This window comes from Cetorhinus maximus, chromosome 3, assembly GCF_964194155.1.
Source record: "Cetorhinus maximus chromosome 3, sCetMax3.hap1.1, whole genome shotgun sequence".
NCBI classification, from domain to species: Eukaryota; Metazoa; Chordata; class Chondrichthyes; order Lamniformes; family Cetorhinidae; genus Cetorhinus; species Cetorhinus maximus.
Window position 1 is genome coordinate 11,478,154 of NC_135881.1, and position 26,737 is coordinate 11,504,890.

General features: G+C 44.6%; 1 protein-coding gene across 2 annotated transcripts in view; it reads right to left on the reverse strand.

The window, feature by feature from the left end:
• Window positions 1–26,737, reverse strand: part of plcd1a (phospholipase C, delta 1a) — a 122,472-nt gene that overhangs the window by 91,506 nt on the left and 4,229 nt on the right. Inside the window, exon 1 of one of the 2 annotated variants that reach the window (XM_078536445.1) lies at window positions 1,302–1,538. The exons of the other annotated variant lie outside the window; for it this stretch is intronic. Coding sequence (XP_078392571.1) covers window positions 1,302–1,398 — 97 coding nt within the window. The 5' untranslated portion in view covers window positions 1,399–1,538. Of the gene's footprint in view, window positions 1–1,301; window positions 1,539–26,737 lie in introns of those variants that run through there. 2 annotated transcript variants of the gene reach the window in all.

Genomic DNA, 26,737 nt, shown 5'->3' on the forward strand with positions numbered 1-26,737 from the left:
GTTGTTGTAAGAACCCATCTGGTTCACTAAGGAAATCTGTTGTCTTTACCCAGTTTGGGCTACATATGACTCCAGACCCACAGATTCTTGTCTGCCCTCTGAAATGGCCTAGCAAGCCACTCAGTTCAAGGGCAATTAGGGATGGGCAACAAATGCTGGCTGTAGGGATACAGTTAGTTGTCATTGACTTATGCACAAAAGAATTCTGCACATAAGTCAACGACAATCAACTATGTCCCTGCACTAACTTTAGTTAGTTGCTTTACTAACCAACATCCCCATCACAAATCCACTAGATAAGTGGGAATTTCCTGCAGGCCAACACATTGGTGTGAGAACTGGACCCACGAAGACAGCAAGTTTCCTCCTCTAAAGGAGCTAGTAAACCGGTTGAGTTTTTACTAACAAGCCGGCAGCTCCATGGTCACTTTTACCAGTGACCAACTTATTAAATTTCTGGATTTTTAAATTTTGAGCCAAATGCAAATTCTCAAGCTTCCAAAAAGGGGGATTCCAACTCCCACTCTCTGGATTGCCAGTCCAGTTACATCCTACCATACCCTAAGCAGACGATTTTTCAAGGCCCTTCCTTCCCTCTGCAATTCTCTTGCAAGGACCCCTGCGCTTTCCTGCCTCACTGCTGGCCTTAAAAACCCCATTGACTGTGGCTTCAGTCTCTCCCTCCCCAATTCCCTTCAGTGTTCTGTCGCTACCACCCCACCCACTGCAAAGTTGTTTTGAGGTATTTGGCTTGGGTACAGAGGTGACAAAAAATATAAATGTAAACAGAAAAATGTACAAACACTGCTCTCCTCTTTCACAGGAGAGGGCAATAAATCGGCAGAAATTAAAATGGTAAACTAACTGGCAAATCAGGGACACAACACACACCAATATAATGTAGCAGGGACATTTAATCAAGGGCAAGATCCCACACACCAGGGCAAAGGATGCAATATCAGTCAGACAGAACAGGAGGAGGGTTATTCAGCAACTGCCATGGTGATTTTTCTAACACACCAGAGACTGAAGAGAGAGATAGAGAAATATAACCAGAAACGCAAGAATCTCTGATTTTAAGCTGTCGCTGGAGGGAGTTCTCCAAAACTCCAGCAGGACTTGTCTGGGCTGGGTCAGGCACTGCTGGCAGTGTTGGGGTGGGGTGGAGAGAGAGAGAGTGAGTGAGTGTTGGCACCTCTGTGCGAGGATGTGTGTGTGTGTGTGTGAGAGACGGACACAGAAGAATCCCAGTCCCTTTCTGCCCTGGACAGATACCCACTTCCCCAGAGCCTCAGTCTTACCTAGCCGGGTTAGGTTGGAGAGGATATTCTTGTTGGACACCTCCCGCAGCCGCTCATCCTCCTGTTCGGTTCGCCTGGGCTTGCGGACGCATTGCATTTTTAAAAAGACGCAAATATTTTGCTAACACTAATCTTTTAAACGCAATTTGCACCAAGAGCGGACCAGCCTCTTTCTTCCGCCTCCGGACAGAGATTGAATCTAGAAGCTCTGCTGCTTTGCTGCCAGACCTACTGAGTGACGTGGGAGGATTTTTTATTTTCTCTCTGGTTGTTTGAAGGGGCGGGTTCGAAACTTTGGACTCCCTGTCCCGGAATATCCACACATCCGATCAGAGAGAGAAACAACAACAAAAACTTGCATTTCTAAGTTGCCTTTCACCATTTCAAGGCTCCCCAAAGCGCTTCACAGCTAATGAAGTAGTTTGGAAGTGCTGGCACTGTTATAATGCAGGGAAACTGAATAGGTTACGGAACAGGCACGATCTCAAGTTATACAGGCCAGATAGAATCATAGAATGGTCACTGCACAAAAGGAGGCCATTTGGCCCATAGTGTTCATGCTGGTCCTCTGCAAGAGCAATTCATCCAGTCCTAACACCGCCCCCACTACCCTCCTCTGATTCTCTATCCTACCCCACCTGACAATATTCCAGCAATAGTGCTGAAGACTTGTGCTCCAGAATTTGCTGGGTCCCTAGCCAAGCTGTTCCAGTACAGCTACAGTACTGGCATCTACCCGGCTATGTGGAAAATTGCCCAGGTATGTCCTGTACACAAAAAGCAGGACTAAACCAACCCGGCCAATTACCGCCCCATAGTCTACTTTCCATCACCAGTTGTTTTTTTATTAGCGTGTCCACAGACAGTCTATACATGGCCCAGCCAGAACTGGACACATTTTTGCGTCTTGTTGTTGAATTCGGCAAGATCTGCAACAGTGAAGGGTTCCTCTAGCGATAGGCATTGCAGGAAATGTTGCATAGCCTGTGGCTCAGTTCCACATTCACAAGTTGTCGGGCTGGTTGTATATCTCCATTTGCTTAGTGACAGCTTTGAACGACCTACACCAGTCCTAAGTCTGTTCAGGCACTTCCAGGTTGCCCAGTTGCAATTAGCTCCTGGGAGAAGGCTTTCATCCGGTAGAATTTCCATCGCTGGGGGTTGTTCGAGACTGGCGAGCCGGTCTTTCCACAAGGCGATGCGGGCTTCAGATGGGGTTGATTGTAATGGAACAACACTGTTCATGAAGCTCTTCCTTGACTTTAGGCGGCTGGGTGTAGGTGTATGACCATGTAGAGGGTGCCTCTCATCTGATGTTTGATGGAGTCGCTCTTTCTTGCTGGCTACAGTTCTTATATCCATCACCAGTAAAGTAATGGAAGGGGTCATCAACATTGCTATCAAGGGGCACTTGCTTGATAGCCTGCTCACTGACACTCAATGTGGGTTCTGCCAGGATCACTCAGCTCCTGACCTCATTACAGCCTTGATTCAAACATGGACAAAAGAGCTGAACTCCCGAGGTGAGGTGAGAGTGACAGCCCTTGACATCAAGACAGCATTTGATCAGGTGTGGCATCAAGGAGCCCTAGCAAAACTGGAGTCAATCGGAATCAGGGGGAAAACTCTCCGTTGGTTGGAGTCATACCTAGCACAAAGGAAGATGGTTGTGGTTGTTGTAGGTCAGTCATCTCAGCTCCAGGACATCACTGCAGGAGTTCCTTGTGGTAGCGTCCTCAGCCCAACCATCTTCAGCTGCTTCAACAATAACCTTCCTTCCATCATAAGGTCAGAAGTGGGGATGTCCTCTGATGATTGCACAATGTTCAGAACCATTTGCGACTCCTCAGATACTGAAGCAGTCCATGTCCAAATGCAGCAAGACCTGGACAATATCCAGTCTTGGGCTGACAAGTGGCAAGTAACTTTGCACCACACAAGTGTCAGGCAATGACCATCTCCAACAAGAGAGAATCCAACCATCCCTCCTTCACATTCAATGCCATTACCATCACTGAATCCCCCACTATCAACATCCTGGGGGTTACCATTGACCAGAAACTGAAATGGACTGGCCATATAAATACTGTGGCTACAAGAGCAGGTCAGAGGCTAGGAATCGTGCGATGAGTAACTCACCTCCTGACTCCCCAAAGCCTGTCCACCATCTACAAGGCACAAGTCAGGAATGTGATGGAATACTCCCCACTTGCCTGGATGAGTGCAGCTCCCACAACACTCAAAAAGCTTGACACCATCCAGGACAAAGCAGTCTGTTTAATTGACATCACATTCACAAACATTCACTCCCTTCACCAAAGACGCACAGTAGCAGCAGTGTGTACCATCTATAAGGTGCACTGCAGGAATTCACCAAGGCTCCCTAGACAGCATCTTCCAAACCCATGACCACTACCATCTAGAAGGACAAGGGCGGCAGATACATGGGAACGCCACCACCTGGAAGTTCCCCTCGAAGTCATTCACCATCCTGACTTGGAAATATATCGCCGTTCCTTCATTGTCGCTGGGTCAAAATCCTGGAACTCCCTTCCTAACAGTGCTATGGGCGTACCTATACCACATGGACTGCAGCAGTTCAAGAAGGCAGCTCACCACCACCTTCTCAAGGGCAACTAGGGATGGGCAATAAATGCTGGCCCAGCCAGCAAAGCCAATATCCCATGAATGAATATTAAAAAAAAATTCCCCATAACCCTGCAAATTTTTCCTCTTCTGATTCAATTCCCTTTGAATACTATGATTAAAGCTGCCTCCACCACACTTTCAGGTAGCGCATTCTAGACCATTTGCTGCATGAAAAAGTTTTTCTCATGTTGCTTCTGCTTCTTTGACTAGTTACTTTAAATCTGTGCCCACTCACTCTCCGTCCTTTCACAAATGGGAACACTTTATCTACTCTGTCCAGAACCCTTATGATTTTGAATACCTCTATCAAATCTCCTCTCAGCCTTCTTTTCTCCAAGGGAAACAGTCTGAACTTCTCCAATCTCTCTTTATAAATCAAGTTCCTCATCGCTGGAACCATTTTTGTGAATCTTTTCTGCACCCTCTCTAATGCCTTCACATCCTTCCTAAAGTGCAGCACCCAGAACAGGACACAATCTCCAGCTGAGGACAAACCAGTGTTTCATACAATTTCAACATAACCTTCTTGCTCTTGTACTCTAAGCACCTATTAATAAAGCCTAGGGTACTGTATGCTTTATTAACCTCACTCTCAACCTGTCCTGCCACCTACAATGGCTTATGCACATATACACCCAGGTCCCTCCGCTTCTGTATCCCCTTGAGAGTTGCACCCTTTATTTTATATTATCTCTCCATGTTCTTCCTACCAAAATGAATCATCTCACTTTTCTCCACATTGAACTTCTCCACATTGAACTTCATCTGCCACTTGTCTGCCCTTTCCACCCACTTGTCTATGGCCTTTTGAAGCTCTACACAATCCTCCTCACAGTTCACAACGTTTCCAAGTTTCATCCACAATTTTTAAATTGTGCCCTGTGCACCAAGGTCTAGGCCATTAATATATATTAATGACCTAGACCTTCCTGATATATATCAGGAAAAGCAAGAGTCCCAACACTAACCCCTGGGGATTCCACTACAAAACCTTCCTCCAGCCAGTTTTCAGAATGTGCGCATCAGGCATAAGCTTCACTCACAGGGAAGGGGGTACATCCAGACAGCCATGCCGACAAGGTCGCAATTTATTGCCCATCCCTATTTGCCCTCAGGAGATGGTGGGATTTCTCCTTTGAATTGCTGCAACCCTTTTCCTAATATTGTTCCCACAACGGCGTTAGGGAGAGAATTCCATTCTTCTGACCCACATTTGGTGAGAGCAGCAAAATACATCCAGGTCAGGATGATGCGTGAACCGGAGGTAATGATGTTCCTACAATATCGCTGCTTTTGTTCTTTTCATTGGTAGGGGTCACATGGGTAGGAGATGCAGTTCTTGCAGCCTTGCTGGAGTGTGTTCTGTAGGTCATACATACTGCAGCCATGGTACGCCAGCGAATGGAGGGGATGGATCCCGAACCAGGTAGTGGGAACACCGATGAAGCGAACTGTTCGGTCCTGTAAGGTGGCGAGCTTGAGTGTTGTTGCAGCTTCACCCATCAAGGCAAGTGGTAGGTATTCCATCAGACTTCAGACTTGAGGTTTGTAGATGGTGGGGGAGGTTTAAAGAGGTCAGGAAATAAGCCATTCATTGCAGAGTGGCTCCTGGTGTTACTACGACTGGACAAGTAATACCTCTGGCCAATGCTGACCCCCAAACTGCAGGGGAGTTAGTGTCTTTAAAGATCAGGGTACTGGTTGGGTTCTCTTTTGTTCTAGATGGTCATTACCAGGCATTTATGTAGTGCAGCTGTTACCTGCTATGTGTCAGTGGAAGCCTGGATATTAACTGGGTCCTGATGTAACCTAATTTGGGCTGTTTCAGTCTTGGAAAAGCAGTGAATGGAGCTGAACACTGAGCAATTATCAGCCAATGTTCCAGCTCCTGACCTTATGACTGAGATCAATGCTGAAGCAGCTGAAGATGGCTACGTACAAAATACACTCTGGATACAGAACATTTGGTCCAAACAGTCTGTGCTGGTGTTTATCAACAACTTGCATTTATCTAGCGTCTTTAGCATTGAAAAATGCCCCAGGTTGTTTCACAATGTTACAACCGGGTGAGGAGGGATGAACCGTCTCCCCTTTATTTAGCCTCTTTGGTTCATCGCAACAAATGTTTTTAAATTTCTCTTCCCCCATAGATGCCTTTTCCAATCAAAATGTATTTACTTTTTAATGAGGAACCAATCAAAACAGGTTTTCTTGAGGCAAAGAAAGAGTATGTTTATTAGCTATTAAACCCGAGGAAAAATAATAAAAGATGCAGCAACACATGCACACATATGCATATACCAGAAGAAAGAAAAGTTAAAGTCCAAATAAAAGTTAAAAGAATATACGATTAAGTCCTTTGCTTGTCCTTGAGGCATAGATTGTTGAAAGTTGCAGCCGTTTGAAGTTAGCTGGTTCCCTTTAAAATCCTGGGCTGGGGTTTTCCGGCCCCTTCATGGCGGGACCTGCTGCAGGAGATTCAGCGGCCCATTGACTTTCAGCGGGACTGGGTGATCCCGGCAGCGGGCGGGGCCAGAGAATCCCACCCCTGGAGTTGAATTGAGGTCCCGGTAACTGCACTTTGCTGGAGACAATTTCCTTCCTTTTAATTCCACAATCCGTCTTCCAGAAATCAATGGGCTTTTCCTGAGGTTCTTTCCGATGGGTAGTCACTGTCTCTTGGGTTGGATTTTTGTAATGTAGAAATAATGCTTTTCTTAACTTGAGAGAGAGTTAGAGAGAGATTCCTTACTGCTCCCTTCAGCAGTTTTTCCCGATGACTTTGATGACTTCTGTGTCTGGTTTGGCAACACCAGTCCTTAAAAACCTCCTGCCTAAATATTCCCAAAAAGGAATTCAATTAGCATGTCATGTTTTTATTCATTCATGGGATGTGGGCGTCGCTGGCTAGGCCAGCATTTATTGCCCATTCCTAATTGCCCTCGTTCAATGGGCTGTTATGACCAATGCAGTTGGTAAAGCGGAGTTATTTAAAAATCCCAGAGGGAAACTTTAAACAATTGTCATAACCTATAATTTCAAGTGTTATGTTTGAGATGCGACTCAATTCAGGAATCAGGCCACCAGTTCGAGGTTTTACATTAAACTAAATGAAACATTTTATTAATTACACAGGTTAAAATATATATACACATGGCTACAAATTACTACCATCATAACTTTTAACAAATTCCCAAGCTAATCTCCATTAAGACAACAGCAACCCATAGACTTAACCAAAGACCAGGCAAAGCATTTTCACCTTACGAATTCAAACTGAGGTTCTTTCACTTGGTTCCTGTGGAGCCAGTTGGAGGCTTGCAGCTGCCTTTTGTACTCAAATTGCCTCTGCTCTGCATACCCGAAAACTACTCAAGTTATACCGACCAGCCCCATTGAATGTTAATTCTCATTGTATCAACAACCCCTGAACTAAACCTCTCTAACAATAAACCTTTATTAGTAATATAAACATATTGATTGGTAGCTGCTAGAAAGGCGTCAGTTTTCACCCCACTTCTTGAATGCTCTATTCAAAAAAATACAAATGCACGCTTTCTCTCTTACATATCAAAACTAGTACCCATCAAAGCACCCAGACTTTAACCCAATTAAGACACACCAGCAGGCTAAACCTCTATTTTAAAAGAAAAATATTTCCCAAAATATTATATATTATATAATATATATATATTATATATATATATATAGCTTCATGACATGGGCATTTTTAAGAGTCAACCACATTGTGTATTTAAGACCGAGATAGATAGGTTCTTGATTGGTAAGGGGATCAAAGGTTACGGGGAGAGGGCGGGAGAATGGGGTTGAGAAACTTATCAGCCATGATTGAATGCTGGAGCAGACTCGATGGGCCGAATGGCCTAATTTCTGCTCCTATGTCTTATGCTGTGGGTCTGGAGTCACATGTAGGCCAGACCAGCAGATTTCCTTCCCTAAAGGACATTAGTGAACCAGATGGGTTTTTATGACAATCAACAATGGTTTTGTGGTCATCATCAGATTTTTAGTTCCAGATTTTTATTGATTTGCCATGGTGGGATTTGAACCCAGGTTCCCAGAGCATTACCCTAGGTCTCTAGAACACTAGCCCAATGAAAATACCACTACATTAGTGGTGTAGAACAAATAGTCACATTTAGATCTTTCATCCCAGAAACGTTTAATACATTTCAAGATAGTAAAAACCAACAAGAGATGGGTTATTTCGTCCTCCACAAAGGGGATTTGAGTGTCTGCTGGGTGTAACTGGCTGGTTAGCAGTTCCCACTGACGTTACTGTAAGATAAAAGCAAAATATTGCAGATGCTGGAATTTGAAACAAAAACAGAAATTGCCAGAAAAACTCAGCAGGTCTGACAGCATCTGTGGAGAGAGAAACAGAGCCAACGTTTCGAGTTTGTATGACTCTTCTTAAGAGCTAAAGAGAAGTAGAAATATGATGAAATTTATACTGTTTAAGGTGGGGGGAGGGTGGAGCAGGTGAAGCTGGATAGAAGGTCAGTAATAGGTGGGAGCTAGGGAGAGATTTGACCGCTTTGCAGAACACCTTCAGTCTGTCCGCAAGCATTACCCAGACCTCCCTGTCACTTGCCATTTCAACACTCCACCCTGCTCTCATGCCCACATGTCTGTCCTTGGCTTGCTGCATTGTTCCAGTGAAGCTCAACGCAAACTGGAGGAACAGCACCTCATCTTCCGACTAGGCACTTTACAGCCTTCCGGACTGAATATTGAGTTCAACAATTTTAGATCTTGAACTCTCTCCTCCATCCCCTCCCCCTTTCCGTTTCTTCCCCCTCCTTTTTGTTTTTTCCAATAATTTATATAGATTTTTCTTTTCCCACCTATTTCCATTATTTTTAAATGTATTTGCACCCATTGTTTATGTATACCTTTTATGCCCTTTTAGTATTATTTCACCCAACCCCCACTAGAACTATCTGTACCTTGCTTGTCCTGCTCTCTACTCTTAATTAGCACATTCCTTTAGATAATATCACCACCTTCAACACCTCTGTTCTTTTGTCTGTGACATCTTTTGGTTATCTCCTCCTATCACTGCTTGCTTGTCCCAACAACGCCCACCCCCCACCCTTAAACCAGCTTATATTTCGCCCCTTTCCTATTTTTACTTAGTTCTATTGATGGGTCATGAGGACTCAAAACGTCAACTGTGCTCTTCTCCACCGATGCTGCCAGACCTGCTGAGTTTTTCCAGGTATTTCTGTTTCTGTTTTTGCTAGGTAGAGATTGACTGTTGATTAAAATTCAGCACTTTGCATTTTAATCTCTTCCTTAGAGAGTGTTGGGTTTTGATGTCTGGAGGTTTTCTTTGAAATATCTCTCTCTTCACATGCCAAAGGCGACAGAGCTCCACATGAACATTGACCTAATATCATATGACCACTTGCTCTCATGTTCCTTATCTTCAGCTACCTCTCTAACCTATTCTTAAATGGTGACATGGCCTCTGCTTCAATCAATCAACAATAACTTATATTTCTATAGGGACTTTAGAGGGGATTCTTGTTTGCTTTCCTCACCTTCACCTTGGAAGGTGGCCTCGCATTTTAAAGCAGTTTGTTTTCTCATTTTTAAAAGTACCAGATTTCCAGTCAGTTGAAAGATTTAAAAAAAATTATTTTTCAAAAATAAAGAGACACTTTGCCAACAATAGGTTCATAAACAAATACTGACACTGAGGCAAAGAAGGAGTCATGAGGATGAGTGACTAAAAGCTTGGTCCAAGAAATAAATTTTTTAAGAGCATCTTAAAGGAAGAGAGAGTTGGAGAGCTTTAGGGAGGGCATTGCTGAGCCTAAAGTCTAGATTTCAGAAGGTACAGCTGCTAACGGTAGAGCAAAGGGGGTGGGGGATGATCAGGAGTCCAGGGTTGAAGGAATGCACAGCTGTTTGAGGCTTGGGGGGCTGCAGGCAGTTACAGAGGTAGGTAGGGGCAAAGTCATGAAGGGACTTGAGCTTGAGAAATAGAATTTAACATTGAGATGATGGGTGCCAATGTCAGTCAAGGATGATTGGTGACCACAACTTTGGTTTAGGTGACAGAGCTTCACATGAACATTGGCCTAATCCCATATGACCACTTGCTCTCATGTTCCTTATTTTCAGCTACCTATCTAACCTATTGTTAAATGTTCACATGGCTTCTGCTTGAATCAACTAACAACTTATATTTATTAGGTCAGATGATCAAAAGCTGTTCGAAGGGTTGGTTTTCCTACGTACGAATTAGGAGCAGGGCCCCTCAAGCCTGCTTCGCCTTTCAATAGTGGCTGACCTGATTGTAACCTCAATTCCACATTCCTGCCTACCCCCCGATAACCTTTCACTCCCTTGCTTATCAAAAATCTACCTACCTCTGTCTTAAAGATATTCAAAGACTCTGCTTCCACCGCCTTTTGAGGAAGAGAATTGCAAAGACTCACGACCCTCAAAAATATTTTCCTCATCTGTACCTTAAATGAGCGAACCCTTATTTTAAAAAAGTGACCCCTAGTTCTAGATTCTCCCACAAGAGGAACCATCCTCTCCACATCCACCCTGTCAAGGCCCCTCAGGATCTTATACGCTTTAAACAAGTCATCTCTTACTCTTCTAAACTTCAGCGGATACAAGCCTAGCCTATCCAACCTTTCTTCATACGACAACCCAACCATTCCAGGTATTAGTCTAGTAAACCTTCCCTGAACACCTTCCAACACATTTACATCTTCCTTAACTAAGGAGACCAGTACTGTATACAGTACTCTAGAAGTGGTCTCACCAATGCCCTGTATAACTGAAGTATAACCCCCCTACTTTTGTATTCAATTCCCCTAACAATAAACAATAACATTCTATTAGCTTTGCTAATTACTTGCTATACCTGCATACTAGCCTTTTACAATTCATGCAATTAAAGGATGGGCAATAAATGGTGGCCTAGCCAGCGACGCTCACATCCCATGAATGAATAAAAAAAATGCACATTTCTATTTTCTTTTCCTATCCACTATCATCCCTGTGTAATTTTAAACACCTATAAAATTGCTAAGTTCTGTTTCAATGAGTTTTAATTTTAAGTCTTCCTATATATTTGTATTCTTCATACCAGGCAGCATCTTAGCGAATCTACGCTGTGCCCTCTTTTTTGCCGCAACTTCCCTCCTAGATTGCTGAGCTCAAAAAAAAAATCACAATGCTTCAGCTGTGTCCATATTAAGACTTTTATTGGGGTTGGATTGAGCATCTTTCTCTGAGGAACTCCTGTAACAATGTCCTGGGATTGCAATGGCTGACCTCTGTCAGTTAGCACCAAGCTGCTCATTGGGCTAAGATGAGCCGGAAGTAAGCAGCATGCATATGGAAACTGACGCCAATGCCCGATGCTGCTGAGGGGCAATAAGTTCACAAATATGGATCATGAGGAGGATTCGGGAGATATTGTGGGGCACATGAAAAAATGGCACTGGCGGTGATCCTCCGGTTATGTTTGGACTAGTGGGATTGCAGCCACATGAAGTCAGTTCCATAAAATGAGATAGAGGAGAGGGGTAGGGGAGGATGAGAATGGTCAGTCATATCAAATGCTGGGGAACATGTGAGGAGAACAAAGAGGGATAACCCAGAGGGCGTGAATCTTTTGCTCAAGTCTAAAGTGAAAATAAAAAACTCCGTGATAGATATTCTTAGTGATAATATGGTAGTAAATATCTGATCATTGGTCTTTTATATCATTCCCTTTTCTATCCACTTTGGCAGGAAGACTAAAAAAGCTGAATATTATTTAAATGAAGAGAGATTGCAGTTTGCTGTGGTACAGAGGGACCTTGGTGCCCTTATACATGAATCACAATGGGTTAGCATACTGGTACAGCAAGTAATTAGGAAGACAAACAGAATGCGAGCCTTTATTGCAAGGGGAATGGAATATAAAAGTAGGGAAGTCTTGCTCCTCCTGTACAGAGCATTGGTAAAGCCGCACCTGGAGTATTGTGTACTGTCTTGGTCTCCTTACTTAAGGAAGGACATATTTGCATTGGAGGCAGTTCAGAGAAGGTTCACTAGGCTTATTCCTGGGACGAAGGGTTTATTTTATGAGGAAAGCCGCAGTAGGTTGGGCTTATACTCATTGGAGTTTAGAAGAATAAGAGGCGATTTTATTGAAACAAAGATGATTCTGAGGGAGCTGGCCATGGTAGATGTGAGAGGATGTTTCCCCTTGTGAGGGAATCTAGGAATAGGAGGTCAGAGTTTTAAAATAAGGGGTCTCCCATTTAAGACAGAGATGAGAAGGAATTTCTTCTCGCAGAGGGTCATTCGTGTTTGGAATTCTCTTCCCCAGGGAGCAGTGGAGGCTGGGTCATTGAATATATTCAAGGCTGAGTTAGATAGTTTTTTGATCGACAAGGGAGTCAAGGGTTATGGGGGGGTTGGAGGGCAGGCAAGAAAGTGGAGCTAAGACCAAAATCAGATCAGCCATGATCTCATTGAATGGTGGAGCGGTCTCAAGGGGCCGAATGGCCTACTCCTGCTCCTATTCTCTTGTTCTTAGGTAATCTACAGTACTGCTCTCAATACTTGTCCTTCTTGCTTTCCGTTTTGAATCAGAGCTCTCCCATTGTAAATGTGTAAACTCATGCCTGGTAATTAACTGTAATTATCTATGCTTAACATCAGGATTCAGCTTTCTGGTTTCCTTTTCTATCGATTTGTCGTGACTCACATCTCTTTCTCTCCTTTTCTCTCCCTCGAGGGGAGTCAACTTTCAAGCAAATGCTCACAACTGCCCTCTCTCCCTTACAAACATTACAATTCCTATGTACCAGTCTATTTGAATCTTGCAATCATTGTAAATGCTGTGATCACGATCGTTTGTATAGTGTGTGAATTGTTTAGAAATAAATACAAACAAAAAATAAACGCAGGTGAAGTTTGTTTCATTGTCCTTGGCAGGGAGCAATCTGGTCCGAAAGGATTCAAACAGGGAACTTCAGGGAAGTTAACCGTGCAGCGGGAAGGCTATGCCATGTCTGAGCTCCTTATAAAGCGCAATAGGAGGTAGGGCTGGAGTTGTCCAGAATGGATGATCAACAGAATTTTCTGAGAGGAGTTGGAGTTATAGCACTTTAAAGCCATCAACAATGGGCAGGGGCCAGGACGAGGTTGTTAAGTTGACTTAGGATCAATGGGGCAGAAAGCAGAGGGGTGGGGGTATGATTAAGAGGATAAAATACCAATTGAGATCCGGAAGAACAAAGATGGTGGATGCAGTGAGGGAGGGAGGGAGGGAGGGAGGAGAGCAGGTGCAGCAAGGGATGAAGAGGGCAGGAACAATGATGGAGGGAGGGAGGAGGAGGGCAAGAATGATGAGGGAGGGAGGGAGGGAGAAGGAGGGCAAGAACAATAAGGGAGAGCTGGATGGGTACAGGGAGGGATTCAGTAGCAAAGATATTTCCCCAATTCTGTTGTTTTATATTTTAACATTCTTGAGGGGTGGTGAGTTATTTGAGATGGAAATTTAAACTAACACAGCAACACATAATTAAAATGCCACAGGACTGTGATTATCCTGGAGTCTAACTTAATCCTAGAGATCAGTTATGTTTGTTTTTTGCCTCTTGTTGGCTGGAACAGCTTTCTCATAGGAATATGGCCTCACATTTGCTAGGTATGTTGCTGCGACTATATATGCCTCAAGTTACTGTTGTGCACTGTAATAACATTACACAGAAAGATACAGAACTGCAAACGCAGAATTATGCCACTTATCCTCACCAGTTATGTTGGTGTTCACTCTCCATGGGAGCAAATAGTCCATAATCACATGTATCCACCTTGTTCCCATACCATCTTCACCCACCTACTCAGTCTAATCTTGAACATTGAAATGGCTTCTGGCTCAACATTTACCCCTGGAGTGAATTCCAAAGCCTCACAACAGTATATGAAGTTGTAATCTGCATTGTTCTTAGGAAAAATCCAATTTTCGAGTCTTTGTTTTTGTACTCCCTTATACCAGGCAGCATCCTAGTTACATTGTGTTGTAACCTCTCTAAAGCATCAATACCCTGCTTACAGTGTGGAGACCAAGAGTGAAATTTAATACCCTCCCCCAGCGAGTTTGGTGGTGGGGGGGGTGGGGGGGGGGGGCATTTAATCAGGCAGGAAGGTGGCATAGGGACCCTGCCGCCCTCCCACCTTCACCCCGATTAATTCTGTGGAGGGAAGGCCTTTGGATGGTCTACCCACCCCACTGCCAATTGAGGCCCTTAAGTGGACAATTAATGCCTTAACTCCGAAGTCCATCCCCTTTAATGCTCAGTAGTAAAATCCCATGTTGCACCTTATGGAAGTCACACAGAGTCTGCGTACACTACATCCACTGCAATTCCCTTTACCCACCCCCCCACCCCACTATCTACCATGTCTGTTGGCTCCTCAAAGATTTCTGTGAGGTTTGAGAAGCAAGAATGTTGCTTTTCAAATCCATGTTAGCTTTTTCTAACTTTATAATCTTTATCGATAATCGTTTTATCCTTCATTTAACACCTTAATATTTTCCCCAACACAGGTCTTAAACTGACCTGGAATTACCCGGATAAGTTCCATCTCCCTTTTTGTTTTCTAAAAATGATTACAACATTGGCTACTTGTATAAGAACACTCCACTGGAGCTTTGCAATTCTGTGTGCCAAATTTCTTTATCCACGTCACTTCATATAACTTGCTCTTCGCCTTTCTAAAATCTGCCCTTGTCCAATTTGCTTTTGTACTGGCTTTTCTTCCCTGCTATTTGGATCAGAAACTTGATCCCAAGGTTCTCACCCACATACCCGATCTCCTGCACTACAAGTTCTTGCTGCGCTTCCGTTCTTATCGGCTTACTCACGTCCTGCTTGAGGAAGGGGCCTTGCACACCTTTTAGGGAATCCTATTTCCTCCCCCCCCCCCCACCCCCCCGCCACCCCCCCATGCCTCAATCGACAAGCGGATCATTAAAATATCCCAGAATAATGATGTTTTTATTCCTATTCATCTTTCTAATTCGACTGCTGATTTTCTCTTCCATTTCCTTCCCACAGCGTAGCTTACTCGGAGAGCCAGCACAGACACAATGGGCCTTCTGCGCTCTAACAACTCTGTGATTCATCTATACCTCCTTTCTCTATTAACTGATACTAGTTGGTCATATTTTCCTGTCCCCACTGCAGCCCCCCCACCGCCCCCCAACCTCCAGCTTTTTCCCTAGCTTAATTCCCTGTCAGCTCCCTATTTAACCGATTTACCATTACATTAGTATCCTCCCTGTTCATGTGACCCATCCTTGCAGATTAGCTCCCAGCTATCCCAGAGCTGGTGCCAATGCCCCAGGCAGAGTCCCCCTTCCTGGCACGATTCCTTAAACCGTGCTCTTCCATATTCTAGTGGCAGCTGGGGAAGAATTACTGCAAAGTCCTGGTTCTAAGTTGATTAATCTCCCAAATTTGTATAGCAGAAATTTATGCCGTTACACCATGGCCTCCCACATTGCCCAATCTTATCCACTCCATTTAACATTTCCCTCAACTGGGAAGTAACTATCATCTGGGATAAAAAAAAAGATTGTGTCAGTCCCTCTAACTATCCAACTCCCTAACACTACTTCATGTCTAGTTTTCTGATAGAACCATAGAAAGGTTACGGTGCAGAAAGAGGCCATTCAGCCCATTGTGTCTGCGCTAGCCAAGAAACTAGCCATACATTTTAATCCCGCTTTCCAGCACCTGGTCTGTAGACTTGCAGGTTTCAGCGCTTCAGATGTAGATCCAGGTACCTTTTAAATGAGTTGAGCGTTTCAGCCTCAACCACCAACTTAGGCAGTGAATTCTAGATGCCCACCACCCTCTGTGAAAAAGTTTTTCCTCATGTCCCATCTAATCCTTCTACCAATCACCTTAAATCTATGCCCCTTGGTAATTGACCCCTCAGCTAGGGGAAGCAGGTCTTTCCTGTCTACTCTAACTAGGCCCCTCATAATTTTGTACACCTCAATTAGAACAGAATAGGCTGAGGGGTGACCTAAGGAAAACAACCCCAGCCTATCCAATCTCTCCTCATAGCTGCAATTTTCAAGCCCTGGCAACATTCTTGTAAATCTCCTCTGCACTCTCTCCAGAGCAATTTTATCCTTCCTGTAATGTGGTGACCAGAACTGTATGCAAAATTCCAGCTGTGGCCTAACCAGCATTTTACACAGTTCCATCATTACATCCCTGCTTTTATATTCAATACCTCGTCCAATAAAGGAAAGCATTCCTGATGCTTTCTTCACCACCTTATCTACCTGTCCTGCCACCTTCAGGGACCTATGGACATGCACTCCAAGGTCTTTCACTTCCTCAACTCCTCCCAATAACAGATAATAGCTGTGTTACTAATCTCACTTTGTCCCCAGCTATTGTTAGTTGGTACCTTTAATATTTATTTGATGAACCTCCCCTCTCCCTCATTTCTCCCCTGCCTAGGAAGTTAAGATTGTTAAATCTATTGAAGACAGCTTGCTCTGGGTACTTTGGTTCTAGCCTCTCCTTCCTGTATTTTCCTGCCTCTTGGATATTTGCCCAAGCTCCTTACAGTAACCCAAGTCCCCAGGAAAATCCGGACCAGTGTCTGAAGAGTCGAGAACCCAACATAAAATGGCCAAATGAGATCATAGGATCATACAGTGCAGAAGAAGGCCAGTCAGCCCATTGTGCCTGTCCAGCAATGGTTAGCATTCAGCCAGTGGGAACAGCCTAAGAGCTCTCTCTGTTTTAGTTCCACAGGCCATATTTTTTCCTGTAACCCTGCAAATTAGTTCTCTTCAAGGAAAATTCCAGTTGCCTATTGAAAGCTCCTATGGAATCTAATCCCACCACCCTTTCAGGTAGTGCATTTCAGATTAGAACAGCCCTTTGAGTGCAAAAGGATAACTTGTATATTATCGTGGCCAATCAGTACACTCTCGCCATGAGGACTGGCAAAATATTGCTAATGAAGGACGTGAAGACATTGGAGAGGGTGCAGAAAAGATTCACAAGAATGGTTCCAGTAACGTGGAACTTCAGTTATGCAGATGGATTGGAGAAGCTGGGGCTGTTTTCCTTGGAGAAGAGAAGGTTGAGAGGAGATTTGATAGAGTTATTCAAAATAATGAGGGGTCTGGACAGAGTAGAGTGGGAGAAACTGTTCCAATTGGTGGAAGGATCGAGGACCAGAGAGCATAGGTTTTAGGCGATTGGCAAAAGAAGCAATGGTGACAGAAGGGAATCAATTTTAATGCAGCAAGTGGTTAGGATCTGGAATGCACGGCCCGAGGCAGGTTCAATTGAGGCTTTCAAAACAAAATTGGATCATTAGCTAAAGAGGAAAAATTTGCATGGGGAAAATCATGGACTAGGTGAATTGCTCTTGCAAAGGCCAAGTGGCTTTTTCTTTCTATGATTCTATGGAGAGAATTTTCTCCCCGTCAGGCGGGCTGGGAGGGAACGCAGCCGACCGCCGCCCGCGATCAGCTGTGCGCCATTTTACGTGGGTGAGCCAATTAAGGCCCAACGTAATGCGCACCTGGAAGTGCTCAGCGCTACCTGTGCGGGCGGGGGGAGGGGGGAGAGCTGGGGCCTGCGCTGCGCAGAAATCTCCCTGAGGCACGGAGCTGCCTCAGGGAGATTAATTTGATTGTGAAAAATTGAAAAAAAGGAATGAAAAAAGATTATTCAGACATGTCCCCTCATGTGACAGTGTCACATGAGCTAGGACATGTCTATGAATTTTAATAAAAACTTTTATTAAAGTTATGAACCCTTCATGAGACCTCACCCTGCCTGTGGATGAGGTTCCATGAAAAATGCGAAGGCCGCCTGGGCTCTTCGCCTGCCCCCCGCCAACCTTAAGGTTGGATGTGCAGCCCTGACAAGTACTTCAATTAGCTGATAAACGGCCTTAACAGGCCTTTGACAGTTCGGCGGGCACACAGCCGATGTGCGCGCCTGCCAAACTGAAGATCGGAATGACGCGCGGTGATGTTGGGACGCACGCCTGACATCACCGCGTGTCCTTATATGTGTCGGCGTGCGGGGCCCACCCCCACATGCCGACCAGAAGATTCTGCCCTATATGTTTTAGTGAAAATGGATGCAAGTTCTTGGATTGTATAGAGGGAGGGGAGGGAGTTGGAGATACAGTATTGTCTCCCTTTGCAACAAACACTGTTTATTTGGTTTTGTCTCGAGGGTGTGACCTCTTAAAAAGGCTAGGAACTTCCTTGGAGTTGTGCTGCCGTACGATGTTACGATGGCAGGGTGGGAGCAGTGCTGAGGAAATTCTCAGCCAAAGAGTTGGGTAAGGTTGGTGCATCTGCAGAAATTTTACATTTTGGAGAAAAGCAGGACATAAATGCCTAAACAAATTGGGGCGACTTAACCCATTCACATTGCTGGCACTCACCCAGTGATTTATAGGCACAAAGCCTTTTGGAGATTGGCAGGAGAGTCATGCCCTCCCCTGCCCTGCATCGCTGTGGTTAGCAATGTTTGTTGCCTCTAATCCAAGCGCTCAATCTCCTCTGGGGCCTTGTTACTGTCTTCTACCCAAAGCCTCAAAGATAATGAATCAGAGCCATAGTTTGAAGGCAATCACAACCTGAGAAAGATGCACTGGGATTGATGCTCCTTGTTAGTGACTCCGAAGGGAACCTACATTTATTGAAGTGTTTGTCTCGATCTCCTGCTGCCAGTCTGACCTCAGCCTGTTCCAATGCACCCTAAAGGGAGCTTGACAGCAACATTTCGCCAATCAATTCGGCACTTTACAGTCTTCCCAATTTCAGATCCTCACCACTGGCCACATTTTTCCAGACACCGACTGCTGGTGATGGTTCTGCGGTCTATATTTACACCTCCTCTAGACACATCTTTTGTTCCTTTATTAGTCCCATTACCATCATCTTTTGCCTTGCACCATCATCCCTATTGTCATTTAATCTCTGCTGTTTTCCACCTATTACAGACCTTCTCCTTTGTTCTTCTCTCCCTTCCACCTCCTGACTCTGCACTTGGTTAAAATCTGTTACATCTCTAACTTTTCCCAGTTCTGATGAAATGTCATCGACCTGAAATGTTAACTGTTTCACTCCCCATGTAGGCTGCCAGACCTGCTGAGTATTCCCAGCATTTTCTGCTTTTATTTGTTTGGAAACTTCTGCAGTGTGTGTGGTCTCAGCTCCTGTTTCAGTAATAGCCCTGCTGGATTCCAATGACACACATTACTTCGGATATCGTAAAAATACAGGACTGGAATTTCTAATACCCTTAAACCTGATCCTAAAACAAGGGGCAACTTCTTAAACCTGACCCTAAAACAAGCTCAACTCCCTGCAAAACCCTAAACCTGACCCTAAATTAAGACAGGACTTCCTGTGAAATCCTAAACTTAACTTTAAAACAGGGTTGAACTCACTGTTAAGCCCCAAGTCTCACCCTAAAGTAGCTTCAGTCTTGTTTTCAGGGCCAGGTTGCTGATGCTCTCCCCTCACATTAAAGTAATATTTCTCGGTAACAGGCAGTCTTACTTAGTAGTAAAACAATGCAGCAATATTGCTATTCAATAAAGTGCAGTCTAATATGATAAGCGATATTTTCCATTTGATGTGAGAGAGTGGAAGAAATTGGCAGAAATTCCATCCCAGTGATATCACACACAAGTGATGCATTTCAATTGGTTTTTGTCTCTCCTCTGAATTACAGTTGTCAAAAGTCTTTCCAGTCACAAAAACACGTGACTCCTTTAAAACCCGTGAAAGGAATTGGGCTGGTTCAGTCAATCTTTGTGTGGGGGTGGAGGGGGTGTGTGAAGGGTGGAGGAGGTCGGAGGGCAAGAAGTGTAGCAGGAAGGAAGGTGATAATTCTTCTGGATGACTCTTTTCCAGGTTTAGCGCTCTCAGTGTGGCCAGAAGCACACAACAGAAAGTTGTGGCCACCGGATGAACTGAAATGTGAAATTCATGAGCAGGAAAAAACATCAAATCACACACAGCACTGAATTTACGATATATGCCAGGTTTCTTTTTTAAAAAAATGTCATTCATGGGATGTGGGCGTCGCTGGCTAGGACAGTTATTTTTTATTTATTGCCCATCCCTTGTTCAGAGGGCATTTTTTTTTAAAAGAATCAACCACATTGCTGTGGGTCTGGAGTCACATGTAGGCCAGACCAGATAAGGATGGCAGATTTCCTTCCCAATAGTGAACCAGATGGGTTTTTAACGACAATCACTTCGTGGTCATTTTTAGGCTTTTAATTCCAGATTTTTATTAAATCCAAATTTCACCAGCTGCCGTGGTGGGATTCAAACCAAGGTCCTCAGAGCATTATCCAGGTCCCTAGAATACCAGTCCAGTGACAATACCACTAGGCCACTGCCTCCCCTTGCCACTGGCAGTCCCAGTGGTGAAAGAGCACCACCAGTTGCCATGTGTGGCCACCTCAGAAAGGCACTCTTTCTGAACGCACTTACTGTCTTGTTACACCAAGCAACCACAGTGATACTTCCACACCACCCTTCCCGTTTAATCAAAAAAATGGTCAACAGTAACTCTAAATGAAAGTAATTTCCTTTATGACCTAGAATCTGAAAACACTGTGGGTCCCTAATTTCAATGTGGAACTATTTTTTCGGAAACAAAGAGGGAGAGAGAACAAGGGAAAGAGAAAGAAAGTAACTTCATTTATATAGTGCCGTTCACAACCACAGGATGTCCAAAGAACTTCACAGCCGATGAATCACTTGAAATGTCATCAACGTTGTAATGCGAGGAACAAGGCAGCCAATTTGCGCATAGCAAGCTCCCACAAACAGCCATGTGATAATGATCGGGTAATCTATTTAGTGACATAAAAGCAGAAAATGCTGGAAATACTCAGCAGGTCTGGCAGCATCTGTGGGCAGAAAACAGAGTTAACGTTCTGAAGACTCATACACAGACTCGAAATGTTAACTCTGTTTCTCTCTCCACAGATGCTGCCAGGCCTGCTGAGTTTTTCCAGCATTTTCCTGTTTTTATTTCAGATTTCCAGCATCCACAGTATTTTGCTTTAATCTATTCAGTGATGTTGGATGAAGGATAAATATTGACCAGGACACAGGCAGGGAACTCCCCTGCTTGTCTACAAAATGATGTCATGGGAACTTTTACCTCCACCTGAGGAGACAAACAGGGCTCAAGTTTAACATATTATTTGAGAGCCAACACTTCTGACAAGCTGCAGCGCTCCCTCAGTACTGCAGTGTTCCCAGGCTAGTTAATGTGCTCAACACAAAAACAAACATAAAAATACCTGGAAAAAAACTCAGCTGGTCTGACAGCATCTGCGGAGAGGAACACAGTTAACGTTTCGAGTCCGTATGACTCTTCAACAGAACTAAGGACAAATAGAAGGTGCTCGATGTGCTCAACTCTCTGGAGCAGGATTTGAAGCCCCAACCTTCTGACTCTGAAGTGCTACCAACTGAACCAAAGCTGGTAGTATAAAGGGTGCAAAAAAAAAATTCTGGAGTCATTCAAGAAGCAGCTGGATGGTGCCATCGGAAGAGTGAATGAATTTCAATGGTAGACAGACTCAACGTCAATACTTAACATCTTACTGTGTGATCTGCTGCCATCTGCAGTCGGGTCAGAGTACCAACTCCAGTGTGCCAGCTAAGCCTTCAGCCAACTGAGGAAAAGACTAAAAGCAAAAAAACTGCGGATACTGGAAATCCAAAACAAAAAGACGTCAACTGTGCTCTTCTCCGCCGATGCTGCCAGACCTGCTGAGTTTTTCCAGGTACTTTTGTTTCCGTTTTTGTTGAGGAAAAGACTATTTGAGGACCAGGATCTCTATTCCAAGGCTAAGGTCATAGTTTACCAGGCAGTGATCCCTGTGCTCTTATATGTTTCTGAGACTTCAACAACCTACAGCATGCACCGCAAAGCACGGGATAAGTGCCACCAGCATTGCCTTTGCAAGATCCTCTAAATCCGAAGGCAAGAAAGGCAGTGTAACAGCAGCATCCTCTCCCAAGCTAACATGCCCAGCATCGAGGTGCTAATCACTGAAAACCAGCTCCACTAGGTGGAACAAGGTGTCTGTGTGTGCATCTATGCGTGCGTGACACCAGATTCCCAAAGCAATTGCTCTACTCAGAACATGATCATGGCAGGAGACTCCCTGGGGTACAGCGGAAACGCTTTAGGGATGTCCTCAAAGAATCCCTGAAGAGGTCAAACATCCCCACCAAACTCATGGGAGACCTTGGCTTGTGACCAACCGAAATAGAGAAGGTTCATTCAGGAAGGCAGCGAACACAGCAAGGGACTTCATCAGAAACATGCAAAGGCGAAGTTGAGGCGTCAGAGGGAGTGCACAGACAACCCATCTACCTGACCCTTCAAACACAAGCAGCCCCACAAGTGGCAGAGTCTGCAGATCAAGCATTGGACTTTATCAGCCATCTCAGAACCCATCAAACCGGAGTGGGAGCAGGACATCCTCGATCCTGAGGGACTGCCGAAGAAGAATAACTAACAAGAGCTGCATTATCTACCTAGACGTTTCCAAGGTTGGGCACAACCCAATTGTAAAGGGAGGTTAGGCCGCTAATGATAAATTGTCTGGAAGAAAATTATTGAACACCAACAGGCACACACCCCAGCAATCAGCTGAACAGGTTCTGACTCTTAAAAAGATGGCACAGCTCATCATCTGTGTCTCTTCATCCAGAAGATGACCCGCACAAATTGCAGTCATTGTGTTATTGTTGGTTAATTAAAAACAGACAATTGATTTTTTAAACAAAAAAAAATGCGTCGAGGAATGCAGAATGCATCCTAGCTGTTGCTGTTACCAGAGATACACCCAATTCGTTGAAGAATTTTTTCAGTTTTTTTTTGCAAAGCCACATTCATCTGTGTCTTAAAGCACATTCCTCTATATTTAAACTGAATATACAATAAATCACAGTGGGGTTTTATTTTATTAAAAAGACCATACAAGAGAAACAGGGCTCATTTTTATTTATTCTTTCATGGGATGTGGGTGTCACTGGCATTCGTTGCCCATCTGTAATTGCCCTTGAACTGAGGGCAGTAAGAATGAACCATCTAGAGTCATAGGTAAAGGTGGCAGATTTCCTGCATTAGTGAAGCTGATGGGTTTTTACAACAATTGATGATAGTTGGTCACTATAACTGAGACTAGCTTCAATTCCAGATTTATTAATGGATGGGATTTAAACCCATGTCCCCAGAGTGTTATCTTGCCCTCTGGATTACTAGGGCACTGACACCATCACTATGCCTCCCCGCCCCAATGCTTCAGCATACCTGTATAGAGCTGAAATGTTAACTCTAGTTCTTCTCTCTGCAGAGGGAAGTGGGCCCAATGTTCATCCTCCGTCATTTCCGCCAACTCCAGCATGATGCCACCACAAAACACATCTTCCCTTCAACCCTCCTGGCGGCATTCCGCAGGGATTGTTCCCTCCAGGACACCCTGGTCCACTCCTCCATCACCCCCTACGCCTCAGCCCCCTCCCACGGCACCTTCCCATGCAACCGCAGGAGGTGCAACACCTGCCCCTTTACTTCCCCTCTCCTCACCGTCCAAGGGCCCAAACACTCCTTTCAAGTGAAGCAGCATTTCACTTGCACTTCCCTCAATTTAGTCTACTGCATTCGTTGCTCCCAATGCAGTTTCCTCTACATTGCAGAGACCAAACGCAGACTGGGTGACCGCTTTGCAGAACACCTTCGGTCTGTCCACAAGCATGACCCAGACCTCCCTGTCGTTTGCCATTTCAACACTCCACCCTGCTCTCATGCCCACATGTCCGTCCTTGGCCTGCTGCATTGTTCCAGTGAAGCTCAACGCAAACTGGAGGAACAGCACCTCACCTTCCGACTAGGCACTTTACAGCCTTCCGGACTGAATATTGAGTTCAACAATTTTAGATCATGAACTCTCTCCTCCATCCCCACCCTCTTTCCGATCTCCCCCCTTTTTTTCCCCAATAATTTATATAGATTTTTCTTTTCCCACCTATTTCCATTATTTTTAAATGTATTTCCATCCATTGTTTTATCTCTACCTTTTAGCCTATTTTGATCCCTTCCCTTCACCCCACCCCACCCCCACTAGGGCTATCTGTACCTTGCTTGTCCTGCTTTCTACCCTTAATTAGCACATTCCTTAGATAATATCACCACCTTCAACACCTCTTTGTCCTTTTGGCTATCTCCACCTATCTCTGGCCCTCTATCCAGCTCTACCCCCTCTCTCTCTCCACCCTCCCCCCCCCCACCCTAAACCAGCTTATATTTCACCTCTTTTCTATTTTTACTTAGTTCTGTTGAAGAGTCATACGGACTCGAAACGTTAACTGTGTTCTTCTCCGCAGATGCTGTCAGACCTGCTGAGTTTTTCCAGGTATTTTTATTTTTGTTTTGGATTTCCATCATCCACAGTATTTTGCTTTTATTTTTTCCTTTACTCCTTATTGGATTTGCAACCCACACACTAGCTGGTCGTGGGAAGGTGATGGTGCAGGTGGTGTTATCATAAGACCATAAGAGCATAAGACATAGGAGCAGAAATTAGGCCATTCGGCCCATCGAGTCTGCTCCGCCATTCAATTATGGCTGTTAAGTTTCTCAACCCCATTCTCCTGCCATCTCCCCGTAACCTTTGATCCCCTTACCAATCAAGAACCTATCTATCTCAGTCTTAAATACACTCAATGACCTGGCCTCCACAGCCATCTGTGGCAATGAACTCCATAGATTCACCACTCTCTGGCTAAAGAAGTTTCTCCTCATCTCTGTTCTAAAAGGTCTCCCCTTTACTCTGAGGCTGTGCCCTCGGGTCCTGGTCTCTGCTACTAATGGAAACATCTTCCCCACGTCCACTCCATCCAGGCCTTTCAGTATTCTGTAAGTTTCAATCAGATCACTAGACCAGAGGCCCAGGGTAATGATCTGGGCACCTGGGTTCAAATCCCGCCACAACAAATGGTGGAATTTGATTCAATAAAAATCTAGAATTAAAACGCCTAATGATTGTTTTAAAAAGACCCCATCTGGTTCACTGATGCCCTTTAGGGAAGGAAATCTGCTGCCCATAAGATAAAAGCAAAATACTGCGGATGCTGGAAATCTAAAACAGAAAATGCTGGAAAAACTCAGCAGGTCTAACAGCATCTGTGGAGAGAGAAGCAGAGTTAATGTTATGAGTCTGTATGACTTCTTCAGGAGCTAAAGAGAAGTAAAAAATGCCTTTTTCAATAAAATCATGATGATTTTACTGAAAAAGCCACTTTTACTTCTCTAAAGAGTCATCGGGGCTCGAAACGTTAACTCTTGTTTTTTTTCCCCTCTCTCTCCACAGACGCAGTTCAATCTGCCCTCCTTACTTGACTCTTAAAATGCCCCGGAACAAGGGCAAATTAGGGATGGGCAATAAATGCTGGCCCAGCCAGTGAAGCCCACATCCTGTGAATGTATATATATCTAAAAAAAAGATGCTGCCAAACCGGCTGAGTGTTTCCAGCATTTATTATTTTTAAGTTCAGTTTCAATGGGGCGGGGAAAACTTTTTGAGCTTTTTTTTTAAAAAAAAAACTTGGCCAGCCCTTAAAAAAAAATGTATTTCCCAGTCAACGTGTTTGGTTCTCCAGCGTGAATCGGAGCACTCCTCTAAAACCACAACTCAACTGAGGCGTCAAAGCAAAGCTTTTCGGGGAAGTGCAGACTTACCAAATTGCGCCATGTCAAGCGGATTCTTTTTTTCTCTCTGAAAACCGCAGAGAGTTTCTACCATGTGTTGCCTCAAAGGGCGGTGGGTGCAACTTCCGTCAGCTGTGGCTCAGTTCATAGCACCCTCGCCTTTGAATCAGAGGGTTGTGGGTTCAAGTCCCACTCCTGGAAACCAAGAACTGTGATTGTACTCGAAAGAGTTGCAATCTGTGACTGTTGATAACTCGAAAGAGTTTCCTTAAAAAAGGGAATTAAACACTTGGAAAAGGAAACACTCGCCGGGCTATCGGGGCCGGGGGTGGTGGCACAGGTGCGATGGGCCGAATAGCCTCCTCTTGTGCCGTGTCATTCAATGATCAGAGATGGGGATGAACTTTTTGGGGGTTTGGGAGTCCAAATTCCACCAGTACCCGCTCCTTTCCACAAAAAAAAGACATCTCATAAATGCAAAGACGTGTTTTTTTTCTTGGTAAATGCCTGGGCTCTCGTGTCAGAGGACCTGTGATCTGTCCCACTGCAGACATTTCTAACAATTCCCATTCGCTGGCCGGGGGTTACCTGTCTGACATGACGGTTCTGACCCTCGCATACGTTTGTTTAGTTGAAGGGAATGGCACATTATAAAACACACACACACACACACACACACGTTAAAATACTGGGAATATCGCAGCACCGCCCATGATAGGGGCTGAGCTTCGAAGCAATAGAATTGAACATTAGCGCGGCTTTCCGCGATTTCTGTCCTGCACTGATTGATATATATCAGCATTCTGGCGCTCCCTCCGCAGCCCCCTCGCAAACTCGTCGCCTGTATCGTTCCCCCAAGTGTCATCTAGGAAGGAGACGGGCGACGTTACATAAAGGGTAGTGTACAGTAGGAGAGGAACGTGACAAATGACAACTTCAGGGGAGAGGAGAGAGAGAGACAGAGAGAGAATAACTCCACACAGC